At 48.2% G+C, this 22,705-nt stretch overlaps 1 protein-coding gene across 10 annotated transcripts in view; it reads right to left on the bottom strand.

Annotated features, from left to right (window-relative positions):
• ppfia3 (PTPRF interacting protein alpha 3) overlaps positions 1-22,705 on the bottom strand; it is a 241,101-nt gene that overhangs the window by 75,232 nt on the left and 143,164 nt on the right. For 9 of the 10 annotated variants that reach the window (XM_041178004.1, XM_041177994.1, XM_041178001.1 and 6 more), the window contains 7 exons: positions 21,808-21,954; positions 14,960-15,094; positions 13,921-14,004; positions 12,412-12,543; positions 10,780-10,842; positions 7,612-7,697; positions 3,639-3,786 (listed from right to left, as the gene is read on the bottom strand). In XM_041178004.1, the coding sequence (XP_041033938.1) occupies positions 3,639-3,786; positions 7,612-7,697; positions 10,780-10,842; positions 12,412-12,543; positions 13,921-14,004; positions 14,960-15,094; positions 21,808-21,954 (795 nt within the window). The remainder of the gene's footprint in view (positions 1-3,638; positions 3,787-7,611; positions 7,698-10,779; positions 10,843-12,411; positions 12,544-13,920; positions 14,005-14,959; positions 15,095-21,807; positions 21,955-22,705) is intronic. The other variant, XM_041177999.1, reaches the window with a different exon arrangement.

Raw genomic sequence — 22,705 nt, 5'->3', positions numbered from 1 at the left:
GAGGTGGTGACACAGTGGTAAACAGTCAAGAGGGAGTTGCCCTGGGAGTCCTCAACATCAACTCTGGACCCCATGAAGTCTCATGGCATCGAGTCAAACATGGGCAAGGAAACCTCCTGCTGATCACCTCATACCGCTCTCCCTCAGCTGATGAATCAGTGCTCCTCCTTGTTGAACACCACTTGGAGGAAGCATTGAGGGTGGCAAGGACACAGAATGTACTCTGGGTGAGGAATTCAATGTCTATCCCAGTAGCACCACTACTGACCGAGCTGGTAGAGTCCTAAAAGACATAACTGCTAGGCTGGGTCTGCGGCAGGTGGTGAGGGAACCAACAAGAGGAAAAAATATACTTGTCATCACCCTCACCAACCTGCCTGCTGCAGATGCATCTGTCCATGACAGTATCAGTAGGAGTGATCATCGCACAGTCGTTGTGGAGACGAAATCCCGCCTTCACACCATCGTGTTGTGTGGCACTAGCATGGTGCTAAATGGGATAGATTTCTAACAAATCTAGCAACTCAAGACTGGGCATCCATGAGGTGCTGTGGGCCATCAGCAGCAGCAGAATTGTACTTGAACACAATCTGTAACCTCATTGGCTGGCATATCCCCCACTCTACAATTACCATCAATGAAGAGTGCAGGAGAGCATGTCAAGAGCAGCACCAGGCATACCTAAAAATGAGGTGTCAACCTGGTGAAGCTATAACACAGGACGACTTGCAGCAAGTGATAGGCAGATCCAACAACCAACGGGTCAGATCTAAGCTCTGCAATCCTGCCACATCCAGTCGTGAATGGTGGTGGACAATTAAACAACTCACTGGAGGAGGAGGCTCCACAAATATCCCCATCCTCAATGATAGAGGAGCCCAGCACATCAGTGCAAAAGACAAGGCTGAATCATTCGCTACAATCTTCAGCCAGAAGTGCCGAGTGGATGATCCACTTCAGCCTCCTCCGGAGGTCCCCAGCATCACAGATGCCAGTCTTCAGCCAATTTAATTCACTCCACATGATATCAAGAAACGGCTGAAGGCACTGGATACTGCAAAGGCTATGGGTACTGAAGACTTGTGCTCCAGAACTTGCCGCGCCCCTAGCCAAGCTGTTCCAGTACAGCTACAACACTGGCATCTACCTGGCTATGTGGAAAATTGCCCAGGTATGTCCTGTACACAAAAAGCAGGACAAATCCAACCCAGCCAATTACTGCCCCATCAGTCTACTCTCCATCATCAGTAAAGTAATGGAAAGGGGTCATTAACAGTGCTATGAAGCAGCACTTACTTAGCAATAACCTGCTCACTGATGCCCAGTTTGGGTTCCACCAGGGCCACTCGGCTCCTGACCTCATTACAGCCTGGGTTCAAACATGGATACATGAACTGAATTCCAGAGATGAGGTGAGAGTGACTACCCTTGACATCAAGGCAGCATTTGACTGAGTGTGGCATCAAGGAGCCCTAGCAAAACTGGAGTCAATGGGAATCAGGGGGAAAACTCTCCGTCTGTTGGAGTCAGACCTAGCACAAAGGAAGATGGTTGTGGTTGTTGGAGGTCAGTCATCTTAGTTCCAGGACATCACTGCAGGAGTTCCTCAGGGTAGTGTCCTCAACCCAACCATCTTCAGCTGCTTCATGAATGTCCTTCCTTCCATCATAAGGTCAGAAGTGGGATGTTCGCTGATAGTTGCACAAAGTTCAGCACCTCCTCAGATACTGAAGCAGTCCATGTGCAAATGCAACAAGACCTGGACAATATCCAGGCTTGGACTGACAAGTGACAAGTAACATTCGCACCACACAAGTGTCAGGAAATGATATCCCTAACAAAAGGGAATCTAACCATCGCCCTTTGATGTTCAATGGCATTACCATCACTGAATCCCCATTATCAATATCCTGGGGGTTACCATTGACCAAGAAACTGAACTGTACTAGCCATATAAATACTGAGGCTGCAACAGCAAGTCAGATGCGAGTAACTCACCTCCTGACTCCCCAAAGCCTGTCCACCATCCACTAGGCACAAGTCAGGAGTGTGCTGGAATACGCTCCACTTGCCTGGATGAGTGCAGCTCCCACAAAACTCAAGAAGCTCAACACCATCCAGGACAAAAGAGCCCCGCTTGATTTGGCATCATATTCACACACATTCACTCCCTCCACCACCTTGGCAGCGAAGCCCACATCCTGTGAATGAATTAAGAGAGCAGGGGAGTGGGATTAAATGGAAAGCCCCATTCAAAAAGCTAAGACAGGCCTGAGGTGCTGAACCTTCTCTGCCCTTTTCCTTCCATTTCCATTCATGGGATGTGGGCTTCACTGGCTAGGCCAGTATTTATTGCACATTCCTAATTGCCCTTGAGAAAGTGGTGGTGAGCTGCCTTCTTGAACCGCTGCAGTCCATGTGGTGTAGGTACGCCCACAGTGCTGTTAGGGAGGGAGTTCCAGGATTTTGACCCAATGACAGCGAAGGAATGGCCGATATATTTCCAAGTCAGGATGGTATGTGGCTTGGAGGGGAACTTCCAGGTGGTGGTGTTCCCATGTGCCTGCTGCCCTTGTCCTTCTAGGTGGTAGTGGTCGCAGGTCTGGAAGGTGCTGTCAAAGGAGGCCAGGTGAGTTCCTGCAGTGCATCTTGTGGATGATACACACTGCTGCTACTGTTCAATGATGATAGTGAGAGTGGATGTTTAAGATGATGGATGGGATGCCAAACAAGCGGCTGCTTTGTCCTGGATGGTGTTGAGCTTCTTGAGTGTCTTCAGACAAGTGGAGAGTATTCCATCACCTCCTGACTTGTGCCTTGTAGATGGTGGACAGGCTTCAGGGAGTGAGTAGTGGTGTATCATTCTATTCTAATTTGCATGGCAGGCACAGAGTGCAATAAAAACAACGCTCTAATGGACAGGAATTGGTTTACTACCTTGTCGCACAACTACCAGCGTCAATGCATATGGACATGTAGGCAAAATTTAGTCAAGTAATTCCACTTGAAAAGTTGCTGATCAAGCGAGTTGCCTTCAGCTTCAGAAAGTAGCTGACGTTCAGAATCATTTGAGCCAATTTCACAGAGTGCTTCAATACATAATACTTCCAACTATCACACTGGCTTTTCATAAAATCGTTTAGCACAGAAAGAGGCAATTTGGCCCATCATGTCTCTTTGAGAGAGAGCAAGCCAATTAGTTCCACTCCCCCGCTCTTTCGCCCTACAAGCGCAATTTTTGCCTTTTCAAGCATTTATTCAATTTCCTTTTGACAATGACTAGTAAATCTGCATCCACTGCCCTTTCAAACAGTGCATTCCAGGTCATTACCTGCTGCATAAAAAAGATTTCTCTTCTCCCTCTGGTTCATTTGCCAATTACCTTAAATCTGGTTCCTCTGGTTAGTGATTCTGCTGCCAGTTATCAAGCACCGCATGACTTTGAACACCCCTATTAAACCTCCCCTTCACCTTATCTACTCTAAAGCCGTTGAAAGCATGTGTCCAATAACAGCCCATTGCAAAAGAGCACAACGCTCACCAGCGACATCTAGTGCTGCCTAACGTTCACTGTGGGTGGTCTATAACCGGGACTCTGGCAATGGGTGACTTTACAAGTGCGTGATCTATCGGTTTACCTTCGAGGGATCATCCTTCAGCGCTGCCCAACGCCCCTTGTGGGGCCTTCGGAGGACCCCCGTGGTGCTATAGATGTCCATGTGGCTGCCGACGGGAATGCCAGCGCTGTGAGAGTATCGGAGCTCCGACGCACTCCCCGGGAGTGACCTGTTATTCCAAAAGGACAGCAGTAAATAGCAGTGCAATGGATAAAGAGACCCGAGTCAGAAGGAAACGGGTGTGTATTTCAATATTTATTTACAGAATGAATGTACACTTGTCACACTGGCCTCCTGGGTCGGGTAGAATACATAGTCCTTGTAGCTGACTGGAGGTGGTCATTGTTCAAAAACTGTGTACCGGGAAAGACTAACCGGGCTCGAATTTTTCTTATAACCTAATGACAACCCTACCTGCTGAAGGAGTCTCTGGTCTTGGCTGCCAATTGGCAGTCGGCTGCTGTGACAGATTTCTACACCTACCCCACGCTGAGTCCCAACGAACAGCTCCACTGACTTGTCGCCCTAGTAAATCCCCGGGGCGTGTGGTGGATTAGGGGAGCATGGTTAAAAAAAATACATCCAGTTCCCTCTTCAACAACAACCTGCATTTAGATCACAGCTTAAACGTAGAAAGGATGCTTCACCGGAGGGTAACGAGATGGAAATGGACGCCAAGCCAAAGGAGAAGACACTGAGACGGGTGAACAGAAGCTCAGTCGAGGAGGTTGGTTTTAAGGAGCTTCTTAAAGCAGAAAATAATTATAGGGGCTCTCAGAACTTAGGGGCGATAATGGTGGGGAAGTGGAGAAGGTCACCTCCAGGGGAGCAGCAACCTCTCGGGCACAGCGAAGAGGAAACTCTAACTGGAAACCACGTGCACTGCCTGAGAGGGTGGTGGGGTCGGGTTCAATTGAGGCATTCAAAAGGCAACTAGACAGTTATCTGAAAGGGAAGAATATGCAGGGTTACGGGGAGAAGGCGGGGGGGGAGAATGGCACTACATAAATTGCCCATTCGGAGGGTCAGTGGAGACATGATGGGCCGAGTGGCCTTCTTATGCGCTGTGAAAATTCTGTGAAACATAGAACTCTGGCCTCGTCCCAAAAACAAGCAGGCACAGGCATTGGCAACACATGCAGAAGAGCTGGTGTCTGGCGTCTTACTGAGGTCCAGGAATGATCACTTTTATTGTATCACCTCCCTGGGTGACATCCAGAGGGTACAAGTGGTATATAAAGTTTTTAACATCCAATGCAGGTACAGGTTTAGAGTTAGTTAGCCCAGTTTCACCATCTCTCGTTTCTTTGGTGTGTTTGAGGAGTGTGTAATTCAATAATCCAAGTGAATTCTGCGGTGCTCTTTATGTAATGACAATGATTAATAAGCATCGCTGAAAAAAAAGAGAGGTGGCGAAGCTTTTTCTCTTGCACTCATCAGGACACCTCGCAAGAATACAATACAAGGGGAAAACAACTATTTATACTGTATGTGAAGAGAGTGCAGATTGGTTGGCAGGTGGTGTTATGATGGAGAATGCACCAGTGATGGTGACTGACAGTTAACTGCCAGGCATTGTTTGAAATTTAAACCAGGCAGCTTGACCCTGATTGGTCAAGGCATTGTCTTGAAGGATGAGTCAGCGAATGACTGTCACTTATTTTGTTTAGCTGAAACAGGCGCAATGTGTCTACAGGCTCTTTCTGTCTGCAAGGGCGGGGTCCTGTGGATTAATGTATGTAACTTCCAGTGCATGCAAATGTGAGCCTCACTGACAATCTTAAATTGGTTGTCAGGTAGCTCTTAGGACACTGAAGATTATTTAGCTAATCTTGTCCGATTGCGGATTCACAACTAATGTTGGACCATGTCTTTTGAGTTTTGCAAGCATGGGCTGGTCTGTACCTTGCCCATTGCGAACAGCGGCTGGGACACGCTGTTTGATACGATCCCCCAGCCTTTGGGATGTACGGCCCACATACCGAGCATCACTCTGGCGCTGAAATTCATACACCACATTACTCATTTGTGTGATAGGCAGAGCGTCTTTTAGGCTTGATGGCAACATCCTGTTAGTGGCAAATACCACTCATGTTGCTACTGCATAGCAGCAGCATGAAACAGCTAGCTTCACCTGTTGCTCAAATTTTTGAGATACCTTGCCCTTCCAGGGTAACCTGAGGTAGACTGGGCACTTTTCCGGGCCGAAAGTGACGGCCTTAGACCTGTTCATGAGTTTGCGCGGTATACAACTTGAAATGATCTGTTCAGGGTAGCCATTACCCGTAGGATGCCTTTGATGCTTCTATTTCAGCATCAAGCCTGCATGGTGAGCAAATCGCTCGGGCCCTGTTTACAAGGTTGCCAATAAGATCAATCTTATAGCCTGTGGGACTGTAAGAATCCCAACACGTATATTGACCAGGGAAGATAGGCTTGCGGTAGCCCGGGGTATGAGGAATGTGGTATGTGAATTTCAGTGCCAGTGTGATGCTGGGTATGTAGGCCGTACATTCCAAAGACTCGCAGTGTACATGTTCTTTCTGTCTGCAAAGAACAGAGCCCTGTGTAGCTTCCAGTACACACTAATGCTCCACACTGTGAGATTGACTGACAATCTTAAATTGGTTGTCAGTGTAATTCTTAGCACACTGAGGATTATTTAGCAAATGTTGTCCAATCGTGGAATTACATCTAATGTTGGACACTGTGTTTTGAGTTTTGCAAGCACAGGCTGGCTGGGTACGGTCAATACCCCAGTGCGAACAGAGGCTGGGACATGCTGCTTGATAAAATCCCTGTGTATTAATATATGGGCCCACAGTGTGGCGCATTTGTGTGTACTGGAAGCTACACAGGGCCCTGTTCTTTGCAGACAGAAAGAACATGTACACACATTGCGCCTGCTTCAGCTAAACAAAATAATTGACAGCTGTTCGCTGACTCGTTCCTCAGGGCAATGCCTTGGCCAATCAGGGTCAAGTTGCCTGGTTTAAATTTCAAACAACGCTTGGCAGTTAACTGTCAGTCACAATCCTTGGTGCATTCCATGGCAATGCCGCTTGCCAACCAATCAACACTCTCTTCACATACAGTATAAATTGTTGTTTTCCCCTTATATGGGTACTCTTGCGAGGTGTCCTGGTGAGTCCAAGACGAAAAGCTTAGACATGTCTCTTTTTTCAGCAATACACAATTTCTGTATGACCAAATGACTAATAAACAAATCTTTTATTTGTAGGTTAGGTTACCTGGTCTGGTAGAGTGTTTACCTGAGAACTAGTGGAACATGGCGATAGGGCTGTGCTGATCCAGTTTGCTATTTGCTGTTGCAAGTGATTCTATTCAATCTGATCGCTGGATATGCAGCATATAAAGTCTCATTTGTAGGAACAGGAAAAGGCCATTCAGCCCATCAACCCTTTAGTGATACAAGTGCTGAGTTGCTACTGGGACTGGTGATGAAGGTGGTAAAGACTTGTGAAGTATTGAGTGGGATTGGTTATGTACTGAGTTGCCAACCCTCCAGGATTGCCCTGGAGTCTCCAAAAATTGGGGATTAATCTCCGGGACAACGCATCCCCAGGAAGAAAATCAAAGGGGCATTAAAAATATAAAAATTTTTGTGCATTTCTTTACTCATTTTCGTTTAATAGTTGTAAAAATATTGGAGATGGAGTTTCATGAACAGTCATGATGAGTCTAATTGGTTGATAAAGAGCCTGCTCGCTTTCCAACTGGTTGTGAGCAGGCTGTGCGCTCAGAGGATGGACCAATGGCGGGAGTGGCCGCTCGAGGTGGGAGCTGTTGTGATGAAACCTCCAGGAATAAACCCACCCAGAGTTGGCAACCCGAGTTACGTGTGTGTTTGGGAGGGACGAACGAACGCAGGTGGAGTTCCAGGACATGTTTGACCGGTTGTGGGAGCGAAGGAGGGGTGAACACTCGAGTGTCTCCGACCTCTGACCTGGTTTTGTCCCGACCGCAGTCTTACCTCGAGTAGGCGTCACGAATCCCAGTCTTTGCTCTCAGCTGCTCCAGCTCAGTCTGCATCCTCTCCACCTCCGCTATCAGCTGCTCCTGTGAGGGAAAAAGCAGTTACTCACGGCCCTGTCGAAGTTCCGGAGATTCTAGGACCTGTCAACCCAACTGGCTCCAAAAAGTCACATCTGTCAGCATTTACAGAGCGTTCGGCCAAGGAGTATCATCAAGGGCATGTGTAGGCCCGCGGTAGAAGTGTCAGCCCTGGCTCAAGTGGTTAGCGCTCTCACTCCGCAGCCAGGAGGCGGTTGGTTCAAGTACTATTGCAATATTGGCAGTGCAGTACCAAGGGAGTGCTGCAATGTTGGAGGTGCCAAATTTGGATATAAATGACAGTTCAGGTGGCCATGAAAGATGATCGAAAAATGGTGGGTGGGTGAGGGTTCCTTCTCTGCGTCTGAGCCACCAACAACAAAACAGGCTAACTGGTTATTTATCCCTCCGCTGTTTGTGGGATCTTCCCGGGTGCAAATTAACTACTGGGTTTGCCTACAAATCTTAAACATAGGACTTAGGGGCAGGTATATTTGGCCCTTCCATCCAGAGCCATCTTCATATAATCCAGACTGACACTCCCGGTGCAGTACCGATAGAGTGCTGCACTGTCAGAGATACCGCCTTCCAGATATTAAACCCACCTGTCCCGTCAGGTGGAGGTGAAAGATCCGGCACCACTATTTCGAAGGAGAACAGGAGATTTCTCCTTGGTGCCCTGGCCAATATCAGTCCTGCAATCAACCATCACTCGAAACAGATTATCTGATCTTTACCCCATTGTTGTTTGTGAGAGCTTGCTACGAGCAAATTGGCTGCCATGCTTCTACATTAGAACAGTGACTACACTTCAACAAGTATTTCATTGGCTGTAAAGTGCTTTGAAGTGTCCTGAGGTCGTGAAAGACACTGTTTAATTCAAGTTCTTTTCCTATTTCATCACCCCCCAGTAATCATTGCAATTGTACAGTGTAGCCTGTACTCCTTTGTGTACCAGCAATGGGCAGGTCCATACAATATAACACACATGTAAGGCCGTGTTTCACTGTGTTAACACACAATAAATACTTAAGTCAGTTAAATAAAATGCGTCAAAAGGCACCGAACAGGCACTCAGTGTCGCCCTCCAAGCATTTCAATCCAGTCCAATCCGCTTGCAGAGCAGAAGCTTCAGTCAGCAATAGGAAGGCCATTCAGCCCCTCGAGCCTGCTCCACCATTCGATCAGATCATGGCTTATTTACCCAGCTCTTTCCATATTCTTCGATGCCTTTAACTGACCAAAGTCCATCAATCTGAGTCTAGAAAGCTCCAACTGAACCCTGTATCCACAGCCTTTTGCTGGGGTGGTGGGGGGGTGGGGGGGAGTTCCGGATTTCCACCACTCTCTGTGTGATCTTGCTGCTCAATGACCCGGCCTGAATTTTGAGACTACGTCCCCTTGTTCCTGATTCCCCAATCTCAGGGGGTGGTTTCTCCATAAAGGGTTTGTGTAAGGGAGAGAATGAGTGAAATATTCTGAAAAGTGCTGAAGTTTGCATCAATATGGTGCAAAAATATAGTGCCCGTTAATTAGAACATAGAAACAGAAGGAGGCCATTCAGCCCCTTGAGCCTCTCCTACCATTTGATTAGATCATGGCTGATCTGTGATCTAACTCCATATCCTTTTATACCTTTGGTTAACAAAAATCTGTCAATCTCAGATTGAATACTAACAATTGACCTGGCATCAACTTGCTGTCTGTGGAGGAGAGTTTCAAAATTCTACCACGCTCTCTGTGTGTGTGGAAATGTTTCCTAATTCCACTCCTGAAAGGCCTGGTTCTAATTTTCCGATGCTGTCCCTTGGTCCTCGCTTTTCCAGGCAGCAGGAATAGTTTATAACAGGCTTGTGTTTGGGAATGTGCTTTGCCCAGTATACACACAAAAGGCCTGTATCGTACGCCAGCATTAATAACATTAAAAATCATTGCACGCATATCATTTTCCCATGAGTGGACATACGTTCGCTGCATCTACCCTATCCAATCCTTTCAACATTTTAAACAATAGTGCGGACACAGTATAGTTGTACTAATCTATGGAGAAAGAGCAAAGAGCACAGCAAGATCCCACTCTGGACCCAAAGATTTTTATCTTATGGGTTATCCTTACAGTAACTTTCACCGTGAGAGGGGGGCGTGGTGACAGCACCAATTTTCTCCCTGGCTCACTCAGTAACACAGAACAAATGGTTTTAGCTCGATAAATCCGGTATTAGCACAGGAACCCATGTATTGACGCCCTCCATTGCAGAGTGGCATGAAGGACACATAACCCTCTTCACAGTCTGAACTCAAGGTCCATCAGTCCCAAAATTGACACGGTATGATGGGGAAGAGATAGCATAGATAGAGAGAAACTCTTTCCATTGGCTGGGGAGTCTAGGACTAGGAGGCATTGTGTAAAAATTCGAGGCAGGCTTTTCAGGAGTGAAATTAGGAAACACTTCCACCCACAAAGGGTGGTAAAAGTTTAGAACTGTTAAATTTAAATCTGAGATTGGCAGGTGTTTCTGAATCCAAATTTATTCAAGGAAACTGGGCAAAGGGGGTCAACAGATAAGCCATGATCTCATTGAATGGGGCAGCAGGCTCGAGGGGCTGAATGGCTCCCTCAGGTTCCGAAAGCAAGCGAGTTAGTCCCTTAGAGGCGGGTGGAGTTGCCAACCCTGGACAGGCCAGGAAATAAAGGCAAATCTCCACAGTCACTGCTGTAAGCAACAACTCAGGAGAAGAATGACTGGCGCAATAAAAACATTATTCGAAGTTTTATTTTCTTTGAACACTTTTGTTTACTTGTTACAAAAATACTGAGCAACATTTATCCCCCATGCCCAAGTGACAGTCAAGCATCATCCTATGGGTAACAAAGAGTCTATTCCCTTTCTGATTGGCTGTGGGGAAATGGTCAACATGCTGGACAACCAATGGCAGAAGGACGGGGGCGGGGTGAGTGGGTGCAGGGCAGTTGGAGGAAGAGGGGTCATGTGATCAAACATCCAGGTGCACGTCCAATCAGAACTGGATTCTGAGGCTCTTGGCCCATGACAAGCGTGACTAGTTAGCCCAAAGGGGATGAAAATACCTTGTTGAGCAGCACCTCCTCCTGCACCTTTTTGATGTTAGAAAGCTCCTGACTTAGTGCATTCTAGAAGGCAAGGAGTTAAAAAGGGGGAGGAAAGAGACAGAAAAGGAAAGACAGATATTAGATTTCCTTAGTAGTCAAAGAGAAGAAAGCAGAGAGATTTTCACATGAAATGTATAGCAGACAAAAACGTTACAGAACCTGCTAGACACTACAGAAAACAAGTATATTGAGGAGGTCTTGTGGCACAGTGGGTAGCGCCCCTACCTCTAAGCCAGAAGCTCCTGGTTCGAGTCCCAGCCCAGGACTTGATGGCCAAGGATAGTCTATTGGTCACGCAGCCAAAGAGGTTGAGTATCAGCCTGCAAATCCTTCCAACACACACCAATGGCAGATGGTGAGAGCGGGAGAGATTCCTGGTCAGCCATGTGATGGAAAGAACATTGGGGTCTCTACCATCACTATCCATCCATACGTGTATAAGTGCACGTTGCCACAGCAACTCAGGCTCCCTGAGTGAACTGTAACCCTCCACCAACAAAACAAGTACATGAATGTGAATTTCCAGCCACCTAATCTCCACTACGCTAGGTACAATGCAAAACAAGTGAACTCTCAGTGTCTCCATACCACACGTCCTTTCACAGAAACTTGACAACTGACATGTACCTGAAGAGGGCGAATGGGGGAAAAGCTGTGGTGTGGGACTAACTTGGATAGCTCTCTCAAAGAGTGAGATGGGCCAAGTGCCTGTCAGATTCAATGTTAATCATACTCCCCAACCAGCCGTGACTCAGAGTCACAAGACCATGGGTTCAAGTCCCAGTCACAGCGACTTGAGCGCAAAATCTAGGCTGACCCTCCCAGTGCCAGTACTGAAGGAGTGCTGCACTGTCATGGGTGTTGCCTCTCAGGTGAGACATTAAAATTAGCCCCTATTTGCTCCCTCGGGTGGAGGTGAGGGATCCTATGGTGCTATTTTGAAGGTGAGCTGCAGAATTCTCAGGGTCACCCCAGGGTCTTGGCCTCAAGCAACCTCACTGAAAATGAGATGATCAGCTCATGACCATATTGCTGTTTGTGGGAGCCTGCTGTGTGCACATTGACTACATTAGAACAGTGAGTTAACTTGGATGAATACTTCATTGGCTGTATACCTCTCTGGGACATAGAAGGTGCTATATAAATGCAAGCCTTTGTTTTAATCAGCATGTGATCTAACCTGACCACTGCTTCCTTGGATTTGGGTTGCACTGTTGTGGTCATGTTAAATTATCTCTGTTGCTGCTTCATCCACCCTGAACATGCATAAAACCACCAGCAATGTTTCTGTTCAATGAGTTTTGCTCTCACGCATGCCTGAAAGTACGGGCTAAGAGTTAATGTTCAAATCCCAACTTTGCACTAGGCAGATGTGTACTATGCTCTGTACCTCAGGTGTGGGAGAACACTCAACATGGAACGGCAGAGTCGAAGGAACTGCAGCTACAAGACTCTACGCAGTGATGCAGAAACCACAAATAGGTTAAAGCAGCAGTTTGACGCCAGTGAGAGGCCGACAGGACCCCCCCCCACCACCCCGTTCACCCGTACCCCCTACACATCCCCCACCCCCAAACCCCAGCCGCTCACCTTTTCTTCCAGCGCAGCCATTCTCTCCTTCAGATGGAGTTGGAGCCGCTCATTGGATTCGGAAAGGAGCTTGTCGACTGTTTCCGACAGGCGCTTGTTATGTTCATCATTCATCTTCTCCCTCTGCCGAGCCTGGGTGCAATGAAGGCACGATTTAGACACGCAGGCCGTGTGGATCATGAAACATTTAGGCAGATGTTCAATATGGCGGACGGGCGTTTACAGAGTCACCCTCAGCCTCCCAATAGCCAGTGCCGGATAAAATCCGCCAGGGTTCTTTCTCTCCAGACGCGTAGATGTCAGAAGAGGACAGTGGCGTGGTGGCAATGTCATTGGACAAGTCATTCAGAGACCCCCCCCCCAAGCTCCGGGGGCATGAGTTCAAATCCCACCAGTGGCAGCTGGTGGAATTTGAATTCAATTCATAAATCTGGAATTGAAAGCTAGTCTCAGTAATGGTGACTGTAAAACTATCATCGACTGTTGTAAGATTCATTAATGTCCTTTAGGGAAGGGAATCTGCTGTCCATACCTGGCCTGACCTGCGTGTGTCTCCAGAACCACAACAACGTGGCTGATTCTTGAATGACTGAGCAAGCCACTCAGTACAAGGGCGATTAAGGATGGGTGACAAAGGCTGGTCCCTTGCCAGTGAGGTCCACATCCCAATAAAGAGGAAAAAGGACAGGATTAGGCTTGGTTGTGAGCTCTCCCACAGCTTGCTGTGACTCAGGCCTTGGCTTTCCACTCCTAAGGGCAACTTAAAACCGATGGGTTACTGTTGGGGGATTGCACTGGCCAAGCCTCAATGTCTAGGTTCACCACTTGGCAGCGGTGGTGATGTTGTACAGCTACACATCCCCTGTGGAGCCTGACTCGCAGAGAGTGCCAGTTGGGTGATGTGAAGCCGCTCCCTGCAGGAACTATCTCCCCCCACCCCCCCTCAAAACTGCAACTCAGGATGACCTGATGTACATACTGCGTACAGCAGAGGTCCTTGCACGCAGCTATATTAAAGTCGGACATTTTATTTGATCAGAAGAACATTTAAGCCTGAAAGTAAATTTTTTTGAGAGATGATCTTTCATTTTTTTCACAAAAACAAAATAATGGAGATGCCAAAACATATCTCACAGTGAGAGTGGATTTAAAGCAAGTACTGAGCTCCAGCCATTGTATCGAGTCACCACCTTTACTGAGAAGCGGGGGATTAAAACTCAGCCGTGTGCACTTTTAAAAAAATATTTATATTTAAAAGAATCTGATTTGGAAAAGTTAAGCGCGGGCTGGAATTAAACCATCCGCTTAATCAACAAAAGGGAACAAAAAGCACTCTTTAATGTGATCCCGAACGTTTAGAATCGCAGCTTAGAATTTGCATTTGCTTTAACGAGGTGTTAATGAGTCCACAATATCCACGGCTGTCCGAGCTCCTTTCACTCGCTTGGGTGGTGTCTCAGTTTAATCAGGGATAGAGTATTCCCGTTTTGGGAGGTTGGGAGAGTTTACCCGTTGCAGCTCCTGGTTCTTCTCTTCCAGCTCGGTTTCCAGCTGACACAGCCGTTCCTCGATGTTCCCGTGCCTTTCTTCTGCCTGCGCACGGAAAGTTCTGGATTAGTCCGATCCAGTTACATGCTGGCGCGTTGAGATTCCCTCTGCCCAACACCGCCCCCCCCACCCGATGCAAGTAATCGATGCACCCTGGACCCTGGCTCAGTGCAGGAGATGGTGGCATTCTGGTAATGTCACTAGGCCAGTAATCCAGAAGCCTGGAATAATGGTCCGGAGTCATGAGTTCAAACCCCACCATGGCAGCTGGAGGGATTTACATTCAGTGAATAAAATCTGAGATTGAAAGCTAGTCTCAGCAAAGGCGACCATGACAATGATCATCGACTGTTGTAAAAACCCATCTGGTTCGCTAATGCCCTTTAGGGAAGGAAATTTTCCCCTCCTTACCCAGCCTGGCCCACATGTGACTCCAGGTTCACATCAGCGACTCACATCAGTGTCTTTAGGGCAATTAGGGTTGGGCAATAAGTGCCGGCCTTGCCAGCGATGCTCGCATCCCAAAAAACGAATAAAGTTAAAACACTCCCGCCTCCGGGTTGGAAGGTTGGAGACCCACACCAGAGACTTGAGATCATGGTCCAGGCTGACGCCCCCAGTGTGGGGCTGAGTGCTGAGTGGGAGGCGTCTTCCAGATGAGATATTAAACCGAGGCCTGGTCTACCCACTTAGGTGGACGTCAAACATCCAGCAGCGTTATTTCAAAGAACAGTAGAGGTCTCTCCCATGCCCTGAAACAGTATCGGCCACCCCCCCCTACCCCTGCCAAACCCAATATCAGTAAAGCTGATTATTATCCGATGGTGGGATCTTGCTATGCGAAAATTGGTCACCACATTTCCTACATTACAAAAGTGACCACACTTCAAAAGTACTTCAATGGCTCTAAGGTGCAGGGGGTGGTGAAAGGCGCTATAGAAAGGCAGTCAGTGTAGAGCTTGTGGTGGCCCGAGAGGGAACCCTTCGCAGCCGGCTGTACCTTGTTCAGAGCGGCCACTCGCTGCGCCAACTCCGCCTCCACCTCCGGGAGAGTCTCCGCCTTCCTCAGCGTCTGCTGCAGCTTCTGTTTGGAGGAGTCCAGCCATTCCTGGAGCTGCCGGTTCTTCTCCTCACTCTGAAAAGGCAACGCGTCTCTGGTGAGCGGACAGGGCAAGACACACCTCTCGCCAACGCCGGGGAGACCCAAACACAGGGGGGATAACACGCGGCAGCCCGACTTTCAGCGCACGCACAGGGTCCTGGGCTCTACGCAGGTGGTACGCGGGGGGCAAGGAGATTATTCTAACCCTTTATAAACACCGGTTGGGGGGGCCTCAGCGGGAGTATTGCGGCCAATTCTGGGCACCACGTCTCAGGGAGGGGTGCCATCGCTTTGGTGAAGGTGCTGAGGAGAACCTCTGCAGGAACGGTGCCGGGGACTTGGGGCTTCAGTAATGTGGAGAAACTAGGGCTGCTCTTCTTAGGGCCGAGAAGATCAGGCGGAGATGAAAACAAAGGTTGGGAACTAGAGGATGAGGGAGTAAGATAATTGACAAAAGAACCAGGGGAGGGACGAGGGCCAGAATTTTAGCTTCCGTGTCCGGGTCCAGGCCCAACGCACCCGAGCGTCATGTGATGGGCGATGACATCATCGCGCACCCCCGCAACATTTCGACCGGTGGGCGCGCGCGCTGAAGTGGGCAGCATGCCCGCCAATAACCGAAAGGCCTATGGAGGCCGCTGACGCGCTAATCAGCTTGAAGTTTACGCTGCCCGTCCAGCCTAACGGCCGGCAGGGCAGGTGAACAGGGCCAAGCGGCCTTCACGTCTTTTTGAGGCAACCTCGTCCACGAGGGGGGACGAGGCTTCCCTGAAGCTGATGCAAACTAAATTAAAAAAAAACTTTACTTTGAAAATGAAAACATGTCCCGCCTCACCTGACGCAGTCACACGAGATGGGACATGCCTCCTTACATTTTTTAACGCCTTTATTTGTGTGGTTTTTTTTAAAAAAAAGAGCGCTTCAGTCTCCCTGAGGCAGCTCCGTGTTCTCACCCGCACGCGTGAACTGCGCGCTAGGCCCGGCTCTCCCTCCTCCCCACCCCCGGCTCTCCCTCCCTCCCTCCCTCCCTCCCCGCACAGGTAGCACTCAGCGCTGCAGCTCGCTATCCAGGCAGGGTGGGTCTTTAATTGGCCGGCCCGGGTGCAATCGCGGAGCGGAGCCGATCGCGGGCGCAGGTTCAACAGTGACTTTCGCAAGGGTGCTGGATCAATCCTTGTAGGGGAAATATTTGCAGGGCTGTGGGGGAAAGAGCGGAGGGAGCGAGGCTAGTTCGCTAGCTCTTTCAAAGAGCTGGCACGTCAAAGAGGGCTTAATGGCCTCCTTCTGTGCGGTAAAAAATCTACACCCTCGTGAGGGGCACTTGCATCCACAATGCGAAGAAGACCACATCCCCCACAGGGCAAGAAGCAGACCTGGTTTCCCGGCTGAATTTTAAACATATATATCCAACACTTGCTTCAAGCCCTGAATAACTCAGCGGTACCTCGCACACATTCCAGACAGCATACACACGCAGTCAGTCGCTTCTTATATGTCCCAGGCTGGTTCTGTGAGCTTTCTGATCTTGCCATTCAACAGCAAGATCGAGAAATTGCAACCTCATGAAACATTCTCCTGACCATTTTAATTGGGTCCAAGAGCATTATCTTGTGGGAATGGGTCCAACAGTCGGGTAATTTACTGATAACTGATATGGAAGAAGTCCAGTGGCTCCATTAACCAATGCCTGGGGAGTCGTCACACGTGAGCTAAACTGCAGGGCCAAGTGGCTGAACGCTAGAATCTGGACCCTTGTTTTATAAGGCCTCGGAGAGAGTGCAGAGGGGCTTTACCGGAATGGTGCCAGGGATGTGAGACTTCAGTTAAGTGGAGAGATTGGAGAAGAGAGCAGAGGAGGTTGAGGTTTTGCAGGGGTTTCCAAAGGATGAGGGGTTTGAAGAGAACAGACAAGGAGAAACGGTTTCCACTGGCAGGAGGGTCGGTAACCAGAGGACGGAGGTTTAAGATGATTGGCAGAAGGGATAGAGGGAGGATGAGAGGCTATTTTTTTTAGGCAGAGAGTTTTTTAAGAGCAGTGTTGTGCTGCTTGAAAGCAGATTCAACAATAACTTGGAAGAAGGAATTGGGCATATATGTGAAAAGGAAAAACCTGAAGGGCGATGGGGAAAGACCAAGGGGGATCGGGACTAATTGGATAATGCTTTCAAAAAAGCTGGCACAGGCATGATGGACCAAATGGCCTCTTTCCGGGCTGCACGGTTTTATGAAGTGCACTGACCAAAGGCCGGCGTTTTCCAGTAGGCATCTCCTCACGCAGGTTACACACCCGAGCGCCACGAAGGAGGAGGGAAGCCTTCTAACGCCTGGCGAGGCACGATGTCGGGCATGCCCACAGCAGAGCGCGTGGCTCAAGTGTGATGCCTCCAGCTGCCCACTATCCTGTCGTGCTCCTCACCCTGCCCGACATCCAGTTTAACAATCTCACAGAGATATAAACACAGGCTGGAGAAACATTGGGGTGGGGTGACCAATGAGGTCGGGTTTGAGGGGGTTTTCAAAGCACGGGAGGGAGGGGGTGGGGTGTTTGAGGGAAATTGGGGCAATTGGACTGGAGGCTATGATAGATGGAGCGTCGAGAGGGGAGGAGTGCACAAGAGGTCAGAGTTGGAAGAGTGTGGTATACATGCCGAGCTGGAGACGGTGACAAAGGCCATGGAGGGACATACAGATAAAGAGCAAGATGCTGATTGCAGTGCATTGGGCACAAGATCCAATAGAGATTGCTGAAGGTAAAGGTGAATGGGATTTGGTAAATGACTGTGTGTGGAATTTTGGATGAATTGGAGATGTTTGCATAGGAATAGATCGAGGTGGGGGGGGGACATCTTAAAATTCGGGTCAGGCCACTTAGAAAGTGCTTCTTCACACAAAGGGAAGTGGAAATCTGAAACTCTCTCCCCCAAAAAAGTTGGTGAGGCTGGGGGTCAAACGAAATTTTCGAGATCGAGGTCAATAGGCTTTTTTTCGATGAGGGTGTTAAGGAATGATGGAATCAACTGGGTCGAGAGGAGTGCAGATACAGATCCGCCGTGAGCGGCAGTGGAACAGGTTTAGGGGACTGAATGGCCTCCTCTCCCTATGAAAGTTATAGTAGGGTTAGAAACAGAAAATAAAAGCAGAAAATGCTGGAGAAACTCAGCAGGTCCGGCAGCATCTGTAGAGAGAGAAACTGAGTTAACGTTTCGAGTCCGTATGACCCTTCTTCAGAGCTGAAGAGAGGTAGAAACGTGATGATTTTATACTGTTGATGAGGGGAGGTGGAGGAGGTGGAGCAAACTAGAAAGTCAGGGACAGGTGGGAGCTCAGGGGAAACTTGACAAAGATCACGGACACAAGATAAAGGGAGTGTTAACGGCAGTGTTAAAGACTGAGGCAGGGGCTAATAGTGGCATAAAGGTCAGATAGCAGAATGTGTTAATAGCAGAATGAGGGAGTTTCTGAAAGGATAAGCGTTTGATTCCATCGTTCCTTAACACCCTCATCGAAAAAAAGCCTATTGACCTCGATCTCGAAAATTTTGTTTGACCCCCAGCCTCACCAACTTTTCTGGGGGAGAGAGTTTCAGATTTCCACTACCCTCTGTGTGAAGAAGCACTTTCTGAGTGGCCTGGCTCGAATTTTAAGATTAAGGTACAGACTGGCTCTGTGTGGGGAGGGGTTTGGAAGAAGAAAATATCAAAACGGAGGACAGAGTTCATGGTCTGAAGTTGTTGAACTCAATGTTAAGTCCGGAAGGCCGTAAAATGCCTAGTCGGAAGATGAGGTGCTGTTCCTCCAGTTTGCGTTGGGCTTCACTGGAACAATGCAGCAGGCCAAGGACAGAAACATGGACATGAGAGCAGGGCAGTGTGTTGAAATGGCAAGTGACAGGGAGGTCTGGGTCACACTTGCGGACTCAATAAAGGTGTTCTGCTAGCAGTCACCCAGTCTGTGTTTAGTCTCCCCAATATACAGCAGACGTATTGGGAACAGCAAATGACGTAGACTAAATTGAAAGAAGTGCGAGTGAATCACTGCTTGACCTGGAGGGAGTGTTTGGGGCCTTGGACGGTGAGGAGGGAGGAGGTAAAGGGGCAGGTGTTGTACCTTCTGCGGTTGCATGGGAAGATGCCGTGGGAAGGGGATGAGGTGTTGGGGGTGATAGAGGAGTGGAACAGCCTGTCACAGAGGAATGGCCCTTAAGGAATGCTGACATGGGCGTGAGGGGAAGATGTGTCCAGTGGTGGCATCATGCTGGAGTTGGCGGAAATAGCGGAGGATGATCCTTTGGATGCGGAGGCTGATGGGGTGAAAAGTGAGGACAAGGGGGAACCCTCTCATTGTTCTGGGAGGGAGGGGAAGGGGGTGAGGGCAGAAGTGCGAGAGATGGGTCAAACACCGTTGAAGACCCTGTCAACAACTGTGCAGAGGAAACTTCAGCTCAGGCAAAAGGAAGACATCTCAAAAGCATCGATTTGGAAGGTGGCATCATCGGAAAAATGTGATGGAGCCGGAAGAACTGAGAGAATGGGATGGAGTCCTTACAGGAAGCAGGATGCGGGAAGTTGTAATCACGGTAGCTGTGGGAGTTGGTGGGCTTGTAATGAATATTGATAGATGGTCTATCACCAGAAATGGAGACAGAGAAATCAAGGAGGGGGAAGGGGAGTGTCAGAGATGGGCCATGTGAAGGTGAGAGAGGGGTGGAAACTAGAAGCAAAATTGATAAATTTTTCCAGGTCCAGACAAGAGCATGAAGCGCCACCAAAACAGTCATCGATGTACTGGAGAAAGAGTTGTGGGAGGGGGCCGGAGTCGGACTGGAACAAGGAATGTTCCACATACCCCATAAAGAGACAGGCATAGCTGGGGCCCATGCGGGTACCCAGAGCCACACCTTTGATTTGGAGGAAGTGACAAGTTTAAGGAGAAATTGTTCAGTGAGAGAACAAGTTCATCCAGACGGAGGAGAGTAGTGGTGGATGGGGATTGTTCGGGCCTCTGTTCAATGAAAAAGTGGAGAACCTTCAGACCATCCTGGTGGGGGATGGAGGTATAGAGGGATAAATATTGTTAAGAACAAAGTATAGCTTTCAGTTTAATTTATATTTTGTATTTGGGTGTTAAGAATGATGAAACCTGGTTTTAGTTTCATTTAGAGGTTTTTGTGAGCTGGGTGTCAGGAAGCCTGGGGCCCTGTTTGTATACATGCATTTTAATGAGTTTTAACAACTTTTGAAGTGAAGAGATGGGTTACTAAAGCATTAGTTTAGTGAAGTTAAAAATAACAAAGTAGAAAAAACTGCTGTTGCCTAGCGACAGGCGTTCAGAGACACTCAGGGAGAGATAGGGAAGCATAGAAAGGTGGTCAGTTCGTGTGTGTATACCAGAGAGTGCAGACAGAAGGTCTAATCTCTCAAATAAAAAATCCTGCAAACCTGCTGGGGAACTGCGTGTAGGGAACTTATGTGTTTGCTCTGAAGTTGAAGTAATAGTGAGGTTAGATTGCGGTTTTGGGGTGTCTCAGGGAGAGATACCAGCTGAAGAAAAGCATCTAGTCAATGCTCAGAAGTCTGTCAGAAGAAAACTGTTTGAAACTGAGCTAACCCAAGCCAGAAACCTTAGTGTTGAGACAGTGATAAACCTTCACTGGGGTTTTGTGTCTGTAAGTGTTGCTGGGATAAAAGGAATAGTGAGAGTTTGAATCATTTTCTGGTATCTGCACTGAAATCTTTCCAACCTTTTTTGCCTAGGTCATTTTTTTTCTTGTTTAATAAACGTTTAATTCTTTGTGTTAAAAGTATGCTGGGAGACTCTTGTGAATGTGTTCAGTAACTAACCCCCATGGTTTCTAAACAAAAAGAACAAAGTTAGGATCTACCGAGCCAGGTTTCACTCTGGGATCTGACTTGTCCTGTGTTAACATCAGCTGGGATTGTAACATAGACGACCATAGTGAAGAGGAGGTGGTTAGGGCCAGGAAACTGGAAATTATTAAAATGACATAGGGCATCAGAGAAATCACGGATGTAGGTGGGAAGAGACTGGATAAGGGCAGAGAGAATAGAGTCAAGATAAGAAGAAATTAGTTCAGTGGGGCAGGGATGGGCTGAAACGATGGGTTTACTAGGACGGTTCTGTTTGTGGATTGTGGGAAGGAAGTAGAGGAGGGCTGTGCAAAGCTGAGGGACTATGAGGTTCGAAGTTGTGGAGGGAAGATCTCCAGAGGGGATGAGCTCAATGACTTGATGGTCGGTGGTGGGGTCATGGTCCAGGGGGAGGTAGGGGGAAGAGTCTGAGAGTTGGCGCTCGGTCTCTGCAAGGTAGAGGTTGGTACGCCAGACAACAGGAGCATCACCCTTGTCAGCAGCTTTGATAAAAAAGCCAGGGTTGGACCTGAGAGAACGGAGAGCGGCGAGTTCAGAAGGAGACAGGTTGGAGTGGGTGAGAGGAGCCGAGAAATTGAGAAGGCTGATGTCATGCCGCCAGTTCTCAATGAAAAGACCAAGAGCACGTAAGAGGCCAGAGGGAGGGGCCAGCTAGAGGGAGAACACTGGCGGCAGCTGAAAGGATCTGTTGAAGACAGGGAGGACTCTTGCCTGAAACAGTGAGCGTAGAGGTGAAGTTATAGTAGAAGCTGGCCCCCATCTGGCTTTAAAAAGAGTGAATTTGTTTTGCCCATTCTGCATCGCACAATGAAAGTTCTCTATTCGATCAAGACTCTAAGAGAAAACAGGAGCATTTACCTGCTTGAGGAGGGACTCCTTACTGGCCAGCTCATTCTCCAACTTATCGTTGGCATCATGAAGTGATGTAGCTTCACGTTGTGCACTGAGGTAGCGTTTCTCCAGTGTTGTTATCCTCTCTTCCATGTCCTCTCTTTGTGCTAAGGCCTAAACAGGGAAAATGAAGAGGAATTGTCTATAAGGAGAGTTTGCATAGCCGCTATCCCAAAATCTGCATTATAGAACACCCTGGAGAGTGGTAACAATAATAACAACAACAACATTATAAAGCACCTTTAATGTAATAGAAATGTTCCAAGGCACTTCACAGGAGCGACTGTCAAACAAAATTTGACACTGAGCTATTTATGGAGATAATTATGATGGATGGATGTCCAAAAGCTTAGTCAAAGAGGTAGGTTTTAGGGAGAGTTTTAAAGGAGGAGAGTGAGGTGGAGAGGTTTAGGAAATTATTTCCAGAACTTAAGACCCAGGCACTTGAAGGCAATGGCGGGATAAAGAAGATCGGGAATGCTCAATGCTCTACCACCTAGAAGGACAAGGGCATGGGAGCACCACCACCTGCAAGATCCCCTCCAAGTTACACACCCATCCTGACTTGGCATTAAACTGCCGTTCCTTCACTGTCACTGGGTCAAAATCCTGGAACTCCCTCCCTAACAGCACTGTGGGTGTACCTACACCACATGGACTGCAGCGGTTCAAGAAGGCAGCTCACCACCAACTTCTCAAGGGCAATTAGGGATGGGCAATAAATGCTGGGCCCAGCCAGCGACACCCACATCAGTAGAACAAACAAATCAGACAGAATTGGAGGAGTGCAGCGATCTCAGAGGATTGTAGATAAAAACAAAAAAACTGCGGATGCTGGAAATCCAAAACAAAAACAGAATTACCT

Source organism: Carcharodon carcharias, chromosome 31 (assembly GCF_017639515.1).
Source record: "Carcharodon carcharias isolate sCarCar2 chromosome 31, sCarCar2.pri, whole genome shotgun sequence".
Lineage (NCBI taxonomy): Eukaryota > Metazoa > Chordata > Chondrichthyes > Lamniformes > Lamnidae > Carcharodon > Carcharodon carcharias.
This window is presented reverse-complemented; position numbering and strand designations above follow the sequence as displayed.